Source organism: Panthera tigris, chromosome A3 (genome assembly GCF_018350195.1).
Source record: "Panthera tigris isolate Pti1 chromosome A3, P.tigris_Pti1_mat1.1, whole genome shotgun sequence".
Lineage (NCBI taxonomy): Eukaryota > Metazoa > Chordata > Mammalia > Carnivora > Felidae > Panthera > Panthera tigris.
In genome coordinates, this window is record NC_056662.1 from 38,584,505 (window position 1) to 38,602,670 (window position 18,166).

The window sequence follows — 18,166 nt, forward strand, 5'->3', positions numbered from 1 at the left end:
TCAAAACAGTATAGTACTGGCACACACACACACACACACAAAAGACACATAAACCAAGGGAACAGACTTGAGAGCCCAGTAATAAATGCACACATATATGGTCAATTAATCTATGACAAAGGAGGCAAGAATACAATGGAGAAAAGACAGTCTCTTCAATAAACAGTGCTGGGAAAACTAAATGGTTGCATGCAAAAGAATAAAAATGGGCTACTTATACCATACTAAAAACAAACTCAAAATGGAATAAAGACCTAAATGTATGACTTGAAACCAGAAAACTAAAAGAAAACATAGGCAGTAATCTCTTGGGCATCAAGCTTAGCAGTATTTTTCTGGGTCTGTCTTCTCAAGCAAGAGAAACAAAAGCAAAAACAAATAATTGAGATTACATCAAACTAAAGCTTTTTGCAAGTGAAGAAAGCCATCAACAAGACAAAAAAGAAACTTACTGAATGGGAGAAAATGCTACAAATGCTATATCCAATAGCAAGTTAATATCCAAAATATATAAAGAACTCCTACAACTCAACACTAAAAACAGATAATCTGATCAAAAAATGAGCAGAAGACCTGAACAGACATTTTTCCAAAGAAGACACACAAATCGCCAACAGACACATGAAAAGATGCTCAACATTACTATTAGGAAAATTCAAATCAAAACCACCATGAGATACCACCTCTTAGAATATTTAATATTAAAAAGACAAGAAATAGGGGCGCCTGGGTGGCTCAGTCAGTTGGGCATCCGACTTCGGCTCAGGTCATGATCTTGCGGTCCGTGAGTTCCAGCCCCGCGTTGGACTCTGTGCTGACAGCTCGGAGCCTGGAGCCTGTTTCAGATTCTGTATCTCCCTCTCTCTCTGACCCTCCCCCATTCATGCTGTCTCTCCCTGTCTCAAAAATAAATAAACGTTAAAAAAAAAAAGTAAAAAGACAAGAAATAACAAGTCTTGATGAGGATGTGGAGAAAAGAGAACCCTCATGGATTACTGGTGCGAATGTAAACTGGTATAGCCAATTATGAAATAAACAGTATAGAGGTTCCTCAAAAAAAAAAAAAAAAAAAAAAAAAAAGAAGTGCCACACTATCCAGTAATGCCACTTCTGGGTATTTACCGAAAGAAAACAAAAACACCTTATGTTTACTGCAGTGTTATTTACAACAGCCAAGATATGGAAGCAACCTAAGTATTCATCAGTAAATGTATGGATAAAGAAGATGCGGTATAGGGGTGACTGGGTGGCTCAGTTGGCTGGGCATCCAACTCCAGCTCAGGTCATGATCTCGTAGTCCATGCATTCGAGCCCCGTGGGGCTCTGTGCTGACAGCTCGGAGTCTGGAGCCTGCTTCAGATTCTTTGTGTCCCCCCCCCCCGCCCCTCCCCCACTTGTGCCCTGTCTCTCTGTGTCTCTCAAAAGTAAATGTTAAAAAAAAAAGAAAAAAAAAAAAAAGATGTGGTATAGATACACAATGGAGTATTACTCAGCCACAAAAACGAATGAAATCTTGCATTCACAACAACATGGATGGATCTAGAGGGTATTACTGGTACTATGCCAAGTGAAATAAGCCAGACAGAGACAAATAACATATGATTTCACTTATAATGTACAATCTAAAAAACAAATGAACAAGTAAACAGCAAATAACAATGGCTAAAAAGAAACAGACTCATAAATACAGAGAATAAACCGGTAATTGCCAAGAGGGGAGGAGTGGGGGGAGGGACAAAATAGGTGAAGAGAATTGAGAGGTACAAACTTCCATTTACAAAATAAATAAGTCACAGGGATGAAAAGTACAGCATAGAGCGTACAATCAATAATATTGTAACACATTTATGGTGCCCAATATTCATAATAACTAAAACTAAGTTAATATTACACATCCACTATACTCCAATTAAAAATGAAATTTTTTTTTCAAAAAAAGAAGATTCCTTTCATCATTTGTCCTCTGCTTTTTAACCAAAAAAAAAGAAAACAGCATTCTGCAATCATTACTCACTCACTGTGGGTAATGAGGGCAATCATTCTCAAGGGCACTTGTCTTAGTTACAGGCCATGGTTATGCGTCCTGTGGACAGTCTGCCTTGGGAAGGTATACATATTTACCTAAAATGTTGAGTACTAAAAGGTAACAAGATAATAGTCTACTGTTCAATTCACACCTGATGTGAACTACATAGACTGATGACTATGCAACTATGTAGAGGTTGAGAAAGTAATGTTTTCGTTATTTTCCATGTTGCTATAACAACAACAACAAAAAGGCTTATTCACTTCACTTCAACTAACATCCAGTGTTTACAAGTCTAGGTAATAGATCTATTTATCTTTGCAAAGATCTTAACCTATACCATGATTAAAATGAGATTTATTTGGATAAATATGGTTAATACATCTGAGGAGATTTATGCTCTTGCCAACATGTGAATTCTCTGCTGTTTATTCTTTTTACTGCTTTGGAGCAATGTCAATGAACCATTTGGAAGAAATCGATGTCATAAGACTAATTAGGCAAAAATTACCGATTACTCTTAGAAATAAACTGGAGGCTGAGGAGACTTCTGTCTTCAAGTTTGTTTTCCACACATTCGGTTTTATACAATCGTCTCCTGTTTGTCTAAAGGACTTTCTAAACAGACCTAATGGGATCCTCCTTGCAGTCTTAGCAGCATGGACAAGAAATACAATTTTCTACATTTGAAATTCTGGGCAAACTTGAAAGGTACAAGTAAAATCACTGATTAGCCACTTTTCCTTGTGTTCCCTAAGTGTCTCCAGCAAATTTTGCTGTCTGGGATGTTTTCTTCATACACAGCTTGTTGGTGGTACCTAAGTTACCATCGTGAGGCAGTTGGGCTTCCTGTCAGGGATTAGGCTCCTTAGGTTGTCAGGCTCCTTCAGTATGGGGGCTAAATTACCAAAAGCAGTTAAAATTTGGTTTAGACTAGGGCCAACTTGTATCTAGGTGATCATCATAAATCTAACATATGTCCAATAAACCCATATGGCCCAATAAATCCAGTGACTGAATGCCACGGGGTACTATCACGGAGCTCTTTTAAGGAATTCACAGGCAATATACCCTAAAGTATTCCACTGTCTATTGCTCAGTAGAATCTAACAAGGCTGCCTGTATGTTCAAGGTTAACACAAGAGAAATTCAACAGGAGCTAGTCACCAATATTTTTCCCTATTTTAAAAGAAAAAATATTTAGTTGGGTGAGCTTAACAGAAAAGCAGCAGGCAAATCTTGGAGTTCATAAAACACTTAGGTCTGTGGTGCTATCAAGCTGATAGGCCTCCAGTCAGACAGCTTTTTGAAAGGCATTACTATCATATAAGCCTGAACTACAGGGTTGGAGGCTGTGTGTGTGTGTTTTCTTGTAACTTGAAGCAATTTTTTTTTGTTTTTCTGAGATTTTTGAATTCATTCATCAATTTATATTTACGAGTTAGAGTTACATTTTGTCAAATGGAATAACTGCTCCACAAGAGGTGCAGGATAGAAATCCAGGAGGTACTGCTCTTGTCATAGACCATGTAAAAGGCACCTTTGGGAGTACAACTGTAGTGTATCAAAGGCTGTGGAGCTGTGCAGTGTGAAGGCCCTGAGAGAATGTCTACAATGTCTACTATCACTGTCTCCTCCTAACACAACCACCATCACCAACACCCAGTGTCGTTTACGTAGCTCTATTATATGCACTTTAGTTATATTATTCAGTTAATTTTCAGCAATCTATGAGAGCATCAGTAGTATTCTCACTTTAAATATAAGGAAGCCAAGCGTCAGAGTTGTAACCTGCCCCAGGTTATAAAAGCAGGGGCTCCAGGATCAAAATCCAAGTTTGGCTAACTCCAAAGCCCATTCCTGTTACCATCACACCACACCTAAAGACAGGCCCACTAATACCTTTCCTTAGACTTTTAAAAAGTAGAGGTTTGATTTAGATATGATAAAATGTATAGATGTTAAGTAAAGCATTTGAAGACTTTTGACCATCTGTATAACTATGAAACTGAAACCAAAACCTAAAAGGAAATTTTCATATGAAATATATTTCTATTACACCTCAAATTCCCTTGTGCTTTTTTTCCTTGAAGCAACCACTTTTGGATTTCTATCACCTAGTATACTTTATATAAATGGAATGATTCAGAAAATAGTCTTTTGTGTCTGGCTGTATTCACTCAACGTAATGTTTTTAGATTTGTTTGTTTTGAAAGGTATACGGAAGAATTTATTTAGCTTTGTGAGGATTTACTTTCACAATGGTATAAACCCTTGGCATAGAAGACCTTCTTAAAACTTCATAAACTGATTTAATTAGTTAAATATCTAGGCTGATATTACGAAGTTGTCAGACATTGTTAGAAAAAGTTAATGGTGGCCAGGATTTGTAAACATAACCATATAATGGTAAAATAAACCAAAGGACAAGACTTTTTAATACCCCTCAAAACATAATAAAGTACAATTTTTCATCAAACATTTATTCCCAGGCTATATCCATGTGGATCTATGAATTTATTTTCCATTTTACACTTTCTGACATTTTCTCTGAATATAGATTACAAATAGTCTTTTGCATTCTCTCCCCAGTCTCAACATCCCAAGTCACCTGCCTTACCTTGTTATACAGTTATCTTTTAGAGAAGATACACTTACATAGCATGTTATACTTGAAAGTGAAAAAATCTTAGAGGATTAAAAAGAAGTAATACAATAATTCTTTCACTGATCTTAATATAACTTCCAAAAGAACATTTCCCTACAACAGCAATTCTGCCTAATAAAATTCTTTCCAAGTCTAAACACACTGAAAACAAGTGAAATTATGAAAAACTTATGATAGGTTACCAGATATTGTGTGCTTTTAACCATTCAACACTGGCAATACTTGATAAACAATTAGGTAAGCTTCTTGAAGAAGCAAACCTAGACACATAAATTAGAAGATACTGGTATCCATCTAAATTTTCTTTCATTTTTTTACAGACCATTTTATTAAATAAAGTTGTTGAAGGTACACTTTATTTTTTGTCACTTTAGAGGACCTTTACTGTAAAGACAATTCTTTTATCTGATAACAACAGCAGCAGCCAAATTGCTAGTGATTATTCCAGACCTCCCTGTAGGATACATTCAGTTTCTTCTCGAGACGCAAGTTTCCACCTGAGTTTCTGAGGCAATGTTTTTATAAATCCTGCAGTGTCTTATGAACCCTGCTACATCAACAAGTCTGGTAATTTACTCCTTTAGAATGTGAAATTGCAGAAGAGAGAGATGTATTCCTGCTGATCTCAAAGCTTCTGATATATTGGATTTAGGATTGTCTCTTCCACCAGACAACACTAACTTTAGCTTTATGGGGAGTCTCAAAATCAGTTAAGTTCTCTAAACTTCCATCTTCTTTTCTAAAGTTGATTTTTACAATTCTAGATACCTTGCATTTCCATAGAAATTTTGAAACCAACTTGTCAATTCCTTATTTAAAAAACAGGTGGAATTTTTATTGGGATTTCTTTGAATCTATGGATGAATTTGGAAAGAATGACTATCTTAACATTATTGAGACTTGCAATCCATGAACATGCATATTTCTCCACCTACTTAGGTTTTCTTTTATTTCTCTCAGCAACACTGTTACCTTCAGAGGACAGGTCTTGCACATCATGTCTTAGAATCATTCCATAGCACCTGAGAATAACTACAGTTTTTACTACTTTTCCAATTTTTGTTTTCTACTTCTTTTATTTGCTTTATTGTACTGGTTAGGAATTCCAGTAAAATACTGAATAGAAGTAATGACAGTGGATCTCCCCATTGCCTGTTCTCAATGTTAGAAAGAAAGTGTCCATTGTTTCACCACTTAGCATGACTTTAACTATAGGTTTTTGGGAGATGACTTTTAACAAATTGAGGTATTTCCCAGATATCTGGTATTGCAAGGATTTTTATCATGAATGGAAGTTGAAATGAGCACATATCTAGATTGATCATATGGTTTTTCTCATTTATTTTGGTAATACAGTAAATAACATTGGTTGATATTTTTAACACATTTGTTGAGATATTTGAACATGATTTGTTCATGTACCATAAAATTCACCCTTTAAGTAAGTGTTCAATTTAGTACTTTTAGTATATCTGCAAAGTTGTGCAGCTCCAATTCCAGAACACTTTAATCGCTTCAAAAAGAAAAAAACAAAACAAAAAACCAAAAAACCCTCTACCCATCAGCACTTTCACACTCTCCTCCCCGACCAGAAACCACTAATCTACAATCTGTCACATTCTGTTTATCCATTCATCAGTTGGTGGATATTTGTTTCCACTTTGGAGCTATCATGAATAATGCTGCTATAGACATTTGTGCACAAGTTTTTGTGTGGTCATCATTTCAAGTCTCATGGGTATATACCTAGGAGTGGAACTGCTGGTTTATTAGATAACTCTAGGTTTAATTTTTTTTCTTTATTGCTTCTATAAGCAGAAGACACTGAATTTTGTATCTTTATTTTCTACTTGTTCTTCCTAAATTCATAATTCTGAGAATTTAATAGTTTATCTCCTTGGATTTTCTAGGTCTACATCATATCGCAAAGATATGGGTGCTTTCTTGTCTGTTCCTTTCTTTTCAGAAATTATACGTCGTTTTGATTCCACGTTCATTATATTGGTTTAAATATTCAGAAGAGTTTCAAATAGTAGTAGCGGTACTCTGATAGGTTTAATTTTTTTAAGGAAGTGGCCAACTGTTTTCCAAAGTGGCTATATACCATGTTCCATTCCCACCAGCAATATATGAAGGCTACATATATTCCTAACACTTGCTGTTGTTCATTTTTTTTATTATACCCATCTTGGTGGATGTGAAGTGATATCTAATTGTAGTTTTGATTTGCATTGCCCTAAAGACTACTGATGCTGAGCATTTTTCATGTACTAATTGGCTATTTATATACCTTTGCAGAAATGTCTAGGGGCACCTGGGTGGCTTAGTCAGTTAAGCATCCGACTCTTGATTTCGGCTCAGGTCACGATCTCACAGTTTTGTGAGTTCGAGTCCCACATCAGGCTCTGCACTGACCACACAGAGCCTGCTGGGATTCTCTCTCTCTCTCTCGCTCTCTCTTTCTGACCCTCGCCCCACCACACTGTCTCAAAATAAAAAAAGAAATGTCTATTTAAATCCTTTGCCCATTTTTGTCTTTTTATTGTTGAATTTAAAGAGTTCCTCATATATTTTGAATACAAATCCCTTGCCAAATACATTTATTTCTCTATTCTGTGGGTTGTCTTTTTACTTTCTTGATGGTGTCCTTTGAAGCACAAAAGTTATTAATTTTGATGACATCCTATTTATCTATTTTTTTTTCTTTTGTAACTTGTGCTTTTGGAGTCACAGTGGAAAAAAAATTGCTTAATCCAAAGTCATGAAGATTTACTCCCGATTTCTTCAAAAAAATGTATAGATTCAGCTCTTACATTTTGGTCTCTGATCTATTCTGAATTAATTTTTATATATAGTGTGTAGTAAGTTTTCAACTTCGTTCTTTTGTATATAGATATATACAAATGTTTTGGGATCAACTATCGACATTGTGTTATTTTTTAAATGTTTATTTTGCATGTGTGCGTGCGCGTGCACACACACACACACACACACACACACACACACACACACACGTGGGGGAGGGGCAGAGAGAGAGGAGAGAGAAAATCCCAAGCAGGCTCTGTGCTGTCAGCACAGAGCCCATCACAGGGCTGATCCCACGAACCATGAGATCATGACCTGAGTTGAAACCAAGAGTCAGATACTTAACTGACTGAGCCACCCAGGCACCCCAGCATTGATTGGTTCTTAAATGTTAATTCTATTCTACACTCTTGGAAAAAAGAATTTACTTGGTGTGTATTTATGGTATATATGTGTGTGCGTGTGTAATATTTTTAGAGTTTTAATCCTAAATTAATAATTAACTAATTAAGAATTCTTACACCTATGTTTATGAGGGATATTGGTCTGTAGTTTCCCTTGCTTGTAAAATATTTGCCAAATTTTGATATGGAGATTACCCTCACATCATAAAATGGGTTGGAAAGCATTCCCCCTGCCTTGTTTTTCCAAAGATTTTGTGAAAGACTGTATTATTTCTTTATTTTTTTAAGTTAATTTATTTTGAGAGGGAGAGAGACAGAGACAGAGAGAGAGAGACAGTACACATGAGTGGGGGGAGGAGCAGAGAGAGGAAGGGAAAGAGAGAGTGAATCCCAAGCAGGCTCCACACCAGCAGCATGTAGTCCAATGTGGGGCTTGAACTTATAAACCAATCCCCGAGATCATGACCTGAGCCAAAACCAAGAGTTAGATGCTTAACCAACTGAGCCACCCAGGTGCCCCTATTTCTTCTTGCCTCTTTGGGCATGAAGTTTTCCTTGTGAGAAGATTTTGATGATAAATTCAATTTCTTAAATATGTATATGCTTTTTTCCAATTTTCTGTGTTAGATTTCCTAATTTGGGTTTTTATTTCAAGGAATTTATGAATTTCATCTAAGTTACTGAATGTATTGTAATAAAGTTACTCATTGTATCACCTTATTATCCATTTAATGTCTGTAGGACCCATGATTCTGCATTGATATTCCCTCTTTAACCTTGATATTGGTAATTTGTTCTATTCTCTCTTTCCTGACCATTTTTTCTAAGGCTACATCAATTTTATTAACTTTTTTCAAAGAACCAATTTCTGGCTTTGTTGATTTTTCTCTATTTTTTTTATTTTCTACATCACTGTTTTTACTTTTTAATCTTGATTATTTTGTATTTACTTTCCTTAAATCTTCTTAAGATGGAAATTTTACTCATTTATTTAAATTTTCTGCTATAAGCATTTAAGGACACACTTTTTCTTTTAGTGTTCTCATTGCATACTATAAATTCTGAGACATTTCCATTATCATTCTATTTGAAGTAATTTCCAATTTCTTTTGGTGAGTATTCCTTGTAAACTTGAAAAGAATAGCTTATTGAGTGTGGAATCTATAAATATTGCTTAAGTCAAGCTGGATCATAGTGCTGTTCATATTTTTATTCTACTTATTACTGAGAGAGGAATGTTAAAATTTCCAACTACACTGTAGATTTGTTGATTTCTTCTCTATAGTTCTCTCAATTTTTACTTCCTTTACTCGGTACATATATCCTTAGAATTTTTATGTCTTCTTTTAATGAATTGGCCATTTTATCAATATGAAATATGCTGCCTCACCTTAGAATGTTTCCTATGCCTGACATTAATATAACCATACCAACTTTCTTATGCTTAGTGTTTGCAGATACATTTTTTTCTACAATCTCACTACTAATTTTGTCTGAGTCTTTATACTACTAATTTTGTCTATTTCTTATAAACACCATATGGTTGGGTCTTCTGAAATTTTTTCAATCTGAAAATCTGTGCCTTTTAAATTGAATGTTTAGTTTATTCACATTTAATGTAATTATTGTTATAATTGAACTAAAGTCTTATAGCATTTGTTTTATGTTATATGTTTTTCTGTTCCTCTTTTCCTACCAACCTTTTGGTTAATATTTTGTAGTATACTTTCTTATATGTCTTGCATTGATTTTTTTAACAACTTTTTTGTTATGTTTAAATTTGTTGCTCTAGAAATTAAATAAGCACACTTACCTCAAACTACATTCAAATACTAACATAAGAACTTCACAGCTATATTAGTCCAAACGCACACATTTTAGGCCACTTGTGATAGTTCCATAGGTCAGACACTCGTTTCAGTTTCTTAGATTCATTTTCTTCTTTGTGTTTAACTTTGGACAGTTTCTACTGAATGGTTCTCAAGTTCACTCATATTTTCCACCCCAATTTCCTGTTAAGCCCATTGAATAAGTACTTTATTTCTGATGTTGTATTTTTCCATTATACCATTTCCATTTTGTTATTTATTTTTGTAGTTATCATAATTATTTTATTATCCTTCTCTGCTAATTCCAACATCCAGGTCATCTATGGATAAGTTTCCATTAATTTTTTTCTGTTTCTTCAGAGGACTCAATTTTAATTGTGTGATAGACACTGCATGTAAAATAATAGTAAATTATATTTAACATGGATATTATTTATCCTAAGAAAATGGCACACCCTCTTCCTACAGGTTAGGAGTGTGAATCAGTCTAATCTCTAGTGAACTGGTTCTGGGCTTTGTGGTAGGTTTAGATTCAATTCACCCTTGGCTAATATTCTGAGGTCTGGATCAGGGATCTCCCTTAAGCAAAGTCTGGGATCTGAGCCCTGATTAGACTCTGAAGACTTCTCTATGTCTTATAATCCAGCTGCCAGTATTCTAATCATGGGCTATTTCTCTTTGCTTATAGCCTAACCACCAGATTTCTGGTATGCTTAGGTGATCTCTTTACTCTTGATAATCTCCCCCAGGTTTCCATGCCATAGCATATTTCTTCACCCTGCTCCCCAGGCACTAGCATTCATTAGTACACTGCTTTGCCCTTGATGAAGGTCCTGTACACCTTGCAGAAATAAGGGAGGTTTCTTCTCATTTCTTTTGCTTTATCCCAGCCTTCTCTTGCAATTGCCTTGCACTTGATAAAGGGCCACTATACCTCAGGGAGATGTCTCTCAGCTCTCTTGCTCTATCTCCAGTCTTTCTTTGGCCACTGCCATGTACTTGGTGCAAATCCTACACACCTTGATGAATCACTCAGTTCTTTACCATGCTCCAAGCCTTTGGTGTGTTCACTTGGTGAAGGCTTCATAGGGAAGAACTGGTGGTGGGTGTGAGACTCACCCTGTGACTGGGGCTTCTTAGGATTTTAAGCTGTCACACATGTGGCCATAAATAGTTCATTAAAAGTTGGGCTGGTTTCTCTTTATATTTTTCTATGTCAGTTTTACTCTTCTTCCTGATGTTCTGCCAGAAATAAACCAGTCAAGAGTTTTTATTCTCTCCTAAAAAAGGTTTGTCTCTTTCTGGGACTTAGTTCATTCAGGTTTTTCTAGCATATTCAGCTTTTTGGATGGTTTTTTAAATTTATGATTTTATAGTTTATCCAGCTCATTCTCATTGTTGGGAGTAGGAGCAACAGTCTCTTGTGACTTTCTTCATCCTAACTGGGAGTAGAAATTTCTTTCTCGATTCCTTTGATAACTCCTTCTTGTCTGCCTCACATTTTGTATTTGTCTTCATCCTAGACTTTATTTGAGAGGTACATTAAGCCTAACAAAAAACTCTTAGAAATCCCATATGTTCTATTCCTTTTATATAGATGTTTATTTTTTTTTTAAGCCTCAGAAACTATCTTCAAAAAAGACAAAACATGGTAAATACAACATTCGGATTGCAAAAATTCTACTGAGAATCATATCTGCTTATGTAATCTGGAATGCAGAATTTAGAATTTTGCATATTGGAGGCAAGTGTCTAGGGGTACTAATACATGCAAATATCTAGGGGGTCATAATATATGCAAATATCTATAATATATACAATATATCTATGATATAGATATATAGACAGATATATAGATATAGATATAGATATAGATATAGATATAGATATAGATATAGATATAGATATAGATATAGATACAGATACATCAAGGAGTTAATAGGGTCCAGTCATCTGTATTCAGAGACAGATTTTGTTTCTTTGTTGTTATCATACCTTCTCCCAGAAAGGACTTAGGCATAATAAGGTACTCTTATTCTCATTTTACAGATGAGGCTCCTGAGATCCCAAGAAGCAGAGTGATCACACCAAGTGTGGAGAGTGGAGGGAAAACCCAGGCTCCAGCTTCCTGGCACTGCATCATTCCATTACGTATTCATTTCAAACCTAATCAAATGTGCCATAATAGCCAAGAGTGATAATACATTTTAAATTGTCTATGCAAAAATAATATCAAAATTACAGAACAGTTCGAGGAACATCCATACATCCTTTACCCAGATTCACCTATTGATAACATTTTGCTCCATTACTTTGTAATTTGCTCTCCAACTATCCATCCATCCACATATTTTTTCTGAACCATCAAGAAGATAGTATATATATTATGGCCCTTTATCCCTAGATACTTTAGTCTGTATTTGCTAAGAGTGAGAATATTTCTTTACGTACCACAGTACAGTTGTAACAAATTTAACAACGATATAATTTTTTCTATTTATATTCCAATTTTGTAAATTGACCTAGTAACACATTTATAGCATTTCCCCCTTCCCATATAGGATCCAGTCTAGGATCAAGTATTACATTTAGTTGTCAAGACTCTACTATTGTTTAATCTGGAGCATTTCCCTCAGCTTTTGTCTTTTATGACACTGACATTTTTGAAGAATATAGTCCTTTTTTTCTCTTTTCATAGAATGTTCCTCATTTTAGATTTGTCTGATGTTTCCTTGTGCTTAGATTCAGGTTATGCACTTCCAGATGGAATACTATAAAAATGATGTTGTGCCTTTCTCAGGTTATCACATCCAGAGCCACATGATGTCCATCTGCCCCTCACTAGTCACATTAATTTTGATCACAAGGTCAAGTTGTTGCCTGGTTTCCCCATTTATATTTATTTTTCTCTGCAACTAATAAGAATTCTGTGGGGAGACACGTTAAGATCATAAAACAGCCTGCTCTTCCTCAATAATGAATTTTTTTATAACAGTATTTTCACTATTGTTATAAAAAGTGACCTCTACATAGTAAAAGAAACCTAGGTTTCACTTATTACACTGGAATAAGTTCCATGCAGTCTTAACATCTGTTTTTATTACAGTAGTCCATGCACACAGGGTGTTTATTAAAAACTATTCATTAGGCACTATCTGGGTAGGATATAGGCAATCTGATTTTTAAATCCAACTGGTATCAATGCCCTAGTTTTGGTTTAATAAAAAAATCTCTTTAACTTATGTTACCAGGCTTAGAAATTATACAATTGAAAGAATGTTCTATAAAAAAGAGAAGAAAACAAAGAAATTTGTAAAAGAAACTACTTGTTCTATTTAATTCAAATCATATATGGATTTTGGTTACAATATTATCCAGTCTTTTTAAAGCAGTATGATTTTGAGGTGAACTTTAATTCAAGGACTTAACTTGGATTGAACATAGCTAGCTTAAATAAAATGTTTGAATAGCCAGGTGGTTTAGTTTCTGAGGTTGGTAACAATAAGTCCAAATTGGAAAAAAAAAAAAAAAAGAACTTTTTAGAAATAGTTTTTAAATTTAAAAATGTGTGTGTTTTTTGTTGTTTGGTTTTTGAGTTTTGTTTTGGTTTAATTTTTAAAGATGCCTTCTTTCTTATTTTGCTACCATGGACCTCAACATTATGTAAGAGCATGTTTTACAAACCAGTCATCATACTGAATGGGTATACCATTAATTCAGCATTTTTTTTCATTGAAGTCAGGAAAACAGAGGGGTAGGCCAAAGGCTTACTTACTCTCTTAAAAGGAATACAAACTTTGCTATTGCCCCTTTCTCTTTTGAGCCCAGCTTTTCATTTCTAACATTGTCTTACTTGCAATACAATAAAATTCCAGCCTTTATGACAGAAGAGATGGTTTTTTGATCAATAGAATTCAACAGCCAAAGCATTAGTGTTTTGGGTGGGTTTTTTTTTTTTTTTTTTTTTTCTTTCTGGAAAGCATTTGTAGCCACAGGCTCAAAGGAGGAAGAAAGGGAGAGGGATTAACTCTCTGCAAGGAAGGTCAAAAACATAATTTACAAGTGAGGCAAGAGGAGCAGCTGTATCTGTTGGCCCAATCAAGACTACCAGCTGGAGAATTTACCAGCAATATGAAAACCACATCGACCAGATGTCAAGCAATGCAACTAGAGGCCAAACATCTTTGGGCTCAATGCAGGACTCTCCACTCTCTTTACTACCCATATTTAATGTTAAATAGTAAGGTGCCTTCCAGAGGCCACCAGCAGGGATAACTGGAACATTTCCACACAAGGGACTTAAATAACATGATGGTACCCCCACCACACTGGCTTAAATACTGAAGTCCACCTCCTACTTGTTCTTTTATTAAAAAGCAATTTTAGCTCGGAGTCAATATGCATGGGTAAGAGAAACTTAAATGGCTGTAAGCCATTTTTATGGCTTATCAGGCTTATTTATATTTGGAAATTATTTTGCCATTGGGAAGAAAAGAGTGTTCTGAAAATACTTATTTGAATAACCATTTTTCCACTCATTCTTTAAACCCATGATGTCCAATACAGTAGCTATTTTGCCACATGTGGCTATCTAAATTAAAAGTAAGTCATTTAGAGGCACCCGGGTAGCTCTGTCAGTTACCGACTTCAACTCAGGTCATGATCTCACGGCTCATTGGTTTGAGCCCTACATTGGGCTTTGCGCTGACAGCATGGAGCCTGCTTTGGATTCTGTGTCTCCCTCTCTCTCTGCCCCTCCCCTGTTTGTGCACATGCGCTCTCTCTCTCTCTCTCAAAAATAAATAAACATTAAAAAAAACCCTAAGTAATTTAAATTAAACTAATTTAAAATTCTGTTCCTCAGGTATACTAGCCATATTTCAGGTGCTCAATAGCCACGTGACTAGTGGCTATCACACTGGATAACAAAATATAAATATAAATAATTTCACTCATCACAGAAAATTCTATTAGGCAATGTTGCTCGAAACTCAAAAATCACCTTTAAAGTGAGCAATTATAATTCTTCTCCGTATATACTATGAAACAAAGCAATCTCTGTGCATTCTCTTATGAAATAAGCCTACTAATACAATGTGTGAAAACTGTATTAGTTGAGGGTAAGACAAAGGGGAGGAGAACTCAGCAATACCATTACAAATATAAGTCAATCTTTGTCTGATGAAATGTTCTTGTATGCTGTACTCACAGAAGCCCTGTGATGCTCCTGGCTTGCTGAATAATATAGAGGCCAGTCTGGATGGGTTAGCAATAAGCAATAAACTGACATGTACCCTTAATTTGCTGCATGCATCTTTGATTTGTTAATGATTCAATATTTATCAGACAGTTTGTATCAGAAGTTTCCTTACTTATATTTCCCAATGTGCAAAATAAATTATGTCCTTTAAAAAAGAGGTGGCCCAACTTTACAGCTTTGCAATTGAGGCACTTTAATGCCAAGTAAACATCATATGCCACAGCTGTTTCTAAAACTTTTATGAACAAGAAGAACATGAGGCCAGTATAAAATAAAACCCACAAATTATATTTCTTACTCCCAGACTCACCCACCGTGGGTGCAGTGAAACCAAGCAACTCACGAGGTGCTGTGTATGTCTGTGTGATTGTTGTGACTCACCGAGGGATGCATGCCACAGGCACGTGTCGCCCAGAGCACAGACCTTTGACTCTTCCCACAAGGGCATCATGCCAGGGAATGCCATAACACACCAGAGCACTGGACAAGTTGCATGTGCAAGCACATCGGCTGCCTCTGCCCTTGAACATGTAGGGTGGTATACAAGCACTGTTTTTCCCTCTGTTTCCTTGATCTATTCCAACACTCCCGGCAAAATCACCCAGCCCGGTCAGCCCATCAGTTCTACTCCCACTTTCTCTTCTCAATCCCCAGTTTCTTCTTTTCCAATTATTCACAATAGATGAGGAAGAACAAGATGAAAATAAAAGGGAGGTGGTGTTTCCTAATCTCCCCTGCTTTGTCATTAAAAGCTAAAAAGATCTGCTGTTTTTCTTTGGCATCGTTAACTGTGCTTAATCAGATTCCCATAAAGATCACAGAGTTACTGCCCAACAGAAGCTGAAAAATTTCATTTGTATCAACTTAGCCAGTTAGAGGTTCATGCAACAGCTGCAAGGTTTTCAGGTTATGCCCCAGTGTTCCCGCTTACCTTGGCTTTCCCATCCTGGGCTGACATGTATCCAACACACATGCTCTCTGTCGTGTGGCTCCACAGAAATTCCACTGCCGTGGAAGAGAACACAAGTAGGCACATTCAGATCACAGATGGAAAATAAATCTTTGCTTTTTAATACAACAGTTAAAGATAGCTTTATATTTAACACACTCAGTTCCCTACTTTCCATTTGGTCCTTCATAAATGTCAAGATGATTTAGAACTCAAAACTGTGTAATGCCATTTACTGTGAAATGAAAAATGTATTTCTTTCTTGTCAAAACTTATGATTATTACATGTAAAATAAGTGCTCTTCTGTTTGAAACTTGTAAACTTAAACACACACATGCACCATACATTCATACGTACAGTACACAATGATTTAGCACATGTAATATTCCATAACGTAGTTTCCTTTAACACACACACACACACACACACACACACACACACACACACAGAGTCTTGGTTTCTAAATACCATTCTCCATGAAAAGGAACCAGGATTCCTTGGAGAATGTTCGCTCTGGGGCTGGGGCAGAGAAAATATAAAATGAATCTGGAACATCTTTTTGCATGTCAGAAAGTAAGGCAGCTCAAGGAATGATGACAACTTATCAAAATGACCCCGAGGTCAGACTGAGGAGCTTCCACTGGCCAAAGTATCAAAATAAATCATGATAGTAAGGAATTATCACTACTGAATAAAATAAGAACCAATGAACCTATACTAATGCAAGTAAATAAATGAATAAATAAAAGAGAAAGGAAAGAAAGCTCTTCCTTGCAGCAGAATGCCAACTAGTAAATATAGAAGAAATAACAGACTTAGAAAATCATCACGGTTGCTAAAACGAGTGGGTGAAAATTTGAAGATGAGCAAGCTGTTTACATAGTCTCAACATATCTCTCCATAATGTTCTTACAAAATAGAAACGGGGGAAGTGTAGGTTCACTGTGGAGAAACCAATGGGCCGCCCCCTTAATCAAATGATCGAAACTCACATCACCAATTAAGAAAAAATCAACACCACGTGCCCCCTGATAAGACACCGTCAGACGTACACCACCACTCCTGTGGTACTTCTGCCAAAATTGCAGAGCCCAGACTGCGTGAGGAAATACCACACAAACTCGATTACAGGAATACTACTAAAGGACCGATTTGAACTCTTCACAAATGTCAAAGTCAAAACATACACAAAAACCATTCCCATGTAAAGGAGATATGACAACTAAATGCAATGTGTTATCCTGAATAGGTCTGGGGAGGGTGGGGAACATCATAGGCACGATACTGAGACAACTGATGAAATTTAAAAGGGACTATGGCTTAGATAATAATCCCATATCAATATTAAATTTTATGATTTTGATAACTATACTGTGATTATTTAGAAGAATGGCCTGTCTTTAAGAAATATACACTGAACTATTAGGAGTAAAGATAGCTGACATCCACCTTGCCTTCAAATAGTTCATTAAAAAAAAGCACATGTTTAAATGTGTATGATGTGTGTGCGTGTGTGTGTGTGTGTGTGTGTGTGTGTCTAGAGGGAAGAGAGGGGAAGGAAGGAGTGAGGATGGAAAGACAAACAGGGTAAAATAAAAACAGTGGGTAAATCTGGGTAAAGGAATAATGGGTGTCTCTTGTATTATTCTTGCAACTTTCCTGTAAGTTTGAACTTCTATTTAAATAAAAAGTGACAAAAGAAAAACCCACAAATATACAGATACACACAGCTCTGTCGCCTTCAAGTATGTACTTTCAAAATTCTAAGGTTTTTTTTTAAGTTTTGATGATGTACTTCTCCAACAAAAATTTCAAAGTCCCTGATAATAAAACTGCATTGCTCAACACTAAACCCTCTGGGTCCCAGACCATCCATCTGTTTATATCTCTGAGCTAATTAAGCCTGAAGACAAGTGTTGGAGTTGAGACACAACTGTGGGATCAGTGATCCTAGACTCTGAAGGCTTTGCCAGACATGTGGGGAAGAAAGAAGCAGTAAGGGGCAAAACTGAATCCTCAGATACGTGGCTCATTCCCTCATCATTAATTAATTATCAAACCTGCCAACCTGCTCAACAGACGCTCTGCTGAAGAGTGCAGGAAAACAGCATCACGCGACGAAGCAAGTTCTCTTCACCAGATGTTTTTTCTTCCTCACACATCTGCTTTGAACTACAAAAAATCTTGAAGTCCAGAGCAAGGTCTGGGATATTCTAAATTGCCT

General features: G+C 36.0%; 1 protein-coding gene across 10 annotated transcripts in view; it reads right to left on the reverse strand.

Annotated features, from left to right (window-relative positions):
* Positions 1-18,166, reverse strand: part of TASP1 (taspase 1) — a 342,726-nt gene that overhangs the window by 86,544 nt on the left and 238,016 nt on the right. For 8 of the 10 annotated variants that reach the window (XM_042980918.1, XM_042980915.1, XM_007086806.3 and 5 more), the window contains one exon: positions 15,924-15,997. In XM_042980918.1, the coding sequence (XP_042836852.1) occupies positions 15,924-15,997 (74 nt within the window). Of the gene's footprint in view, positions 1-11,678; positions 11,899-15,923; positions 15,998-18,166 lie in introns of those variants that run through there. The other 2 variants (XM_042980919.1, XM_042980917.1) reach the window with 1 other exon arrangement.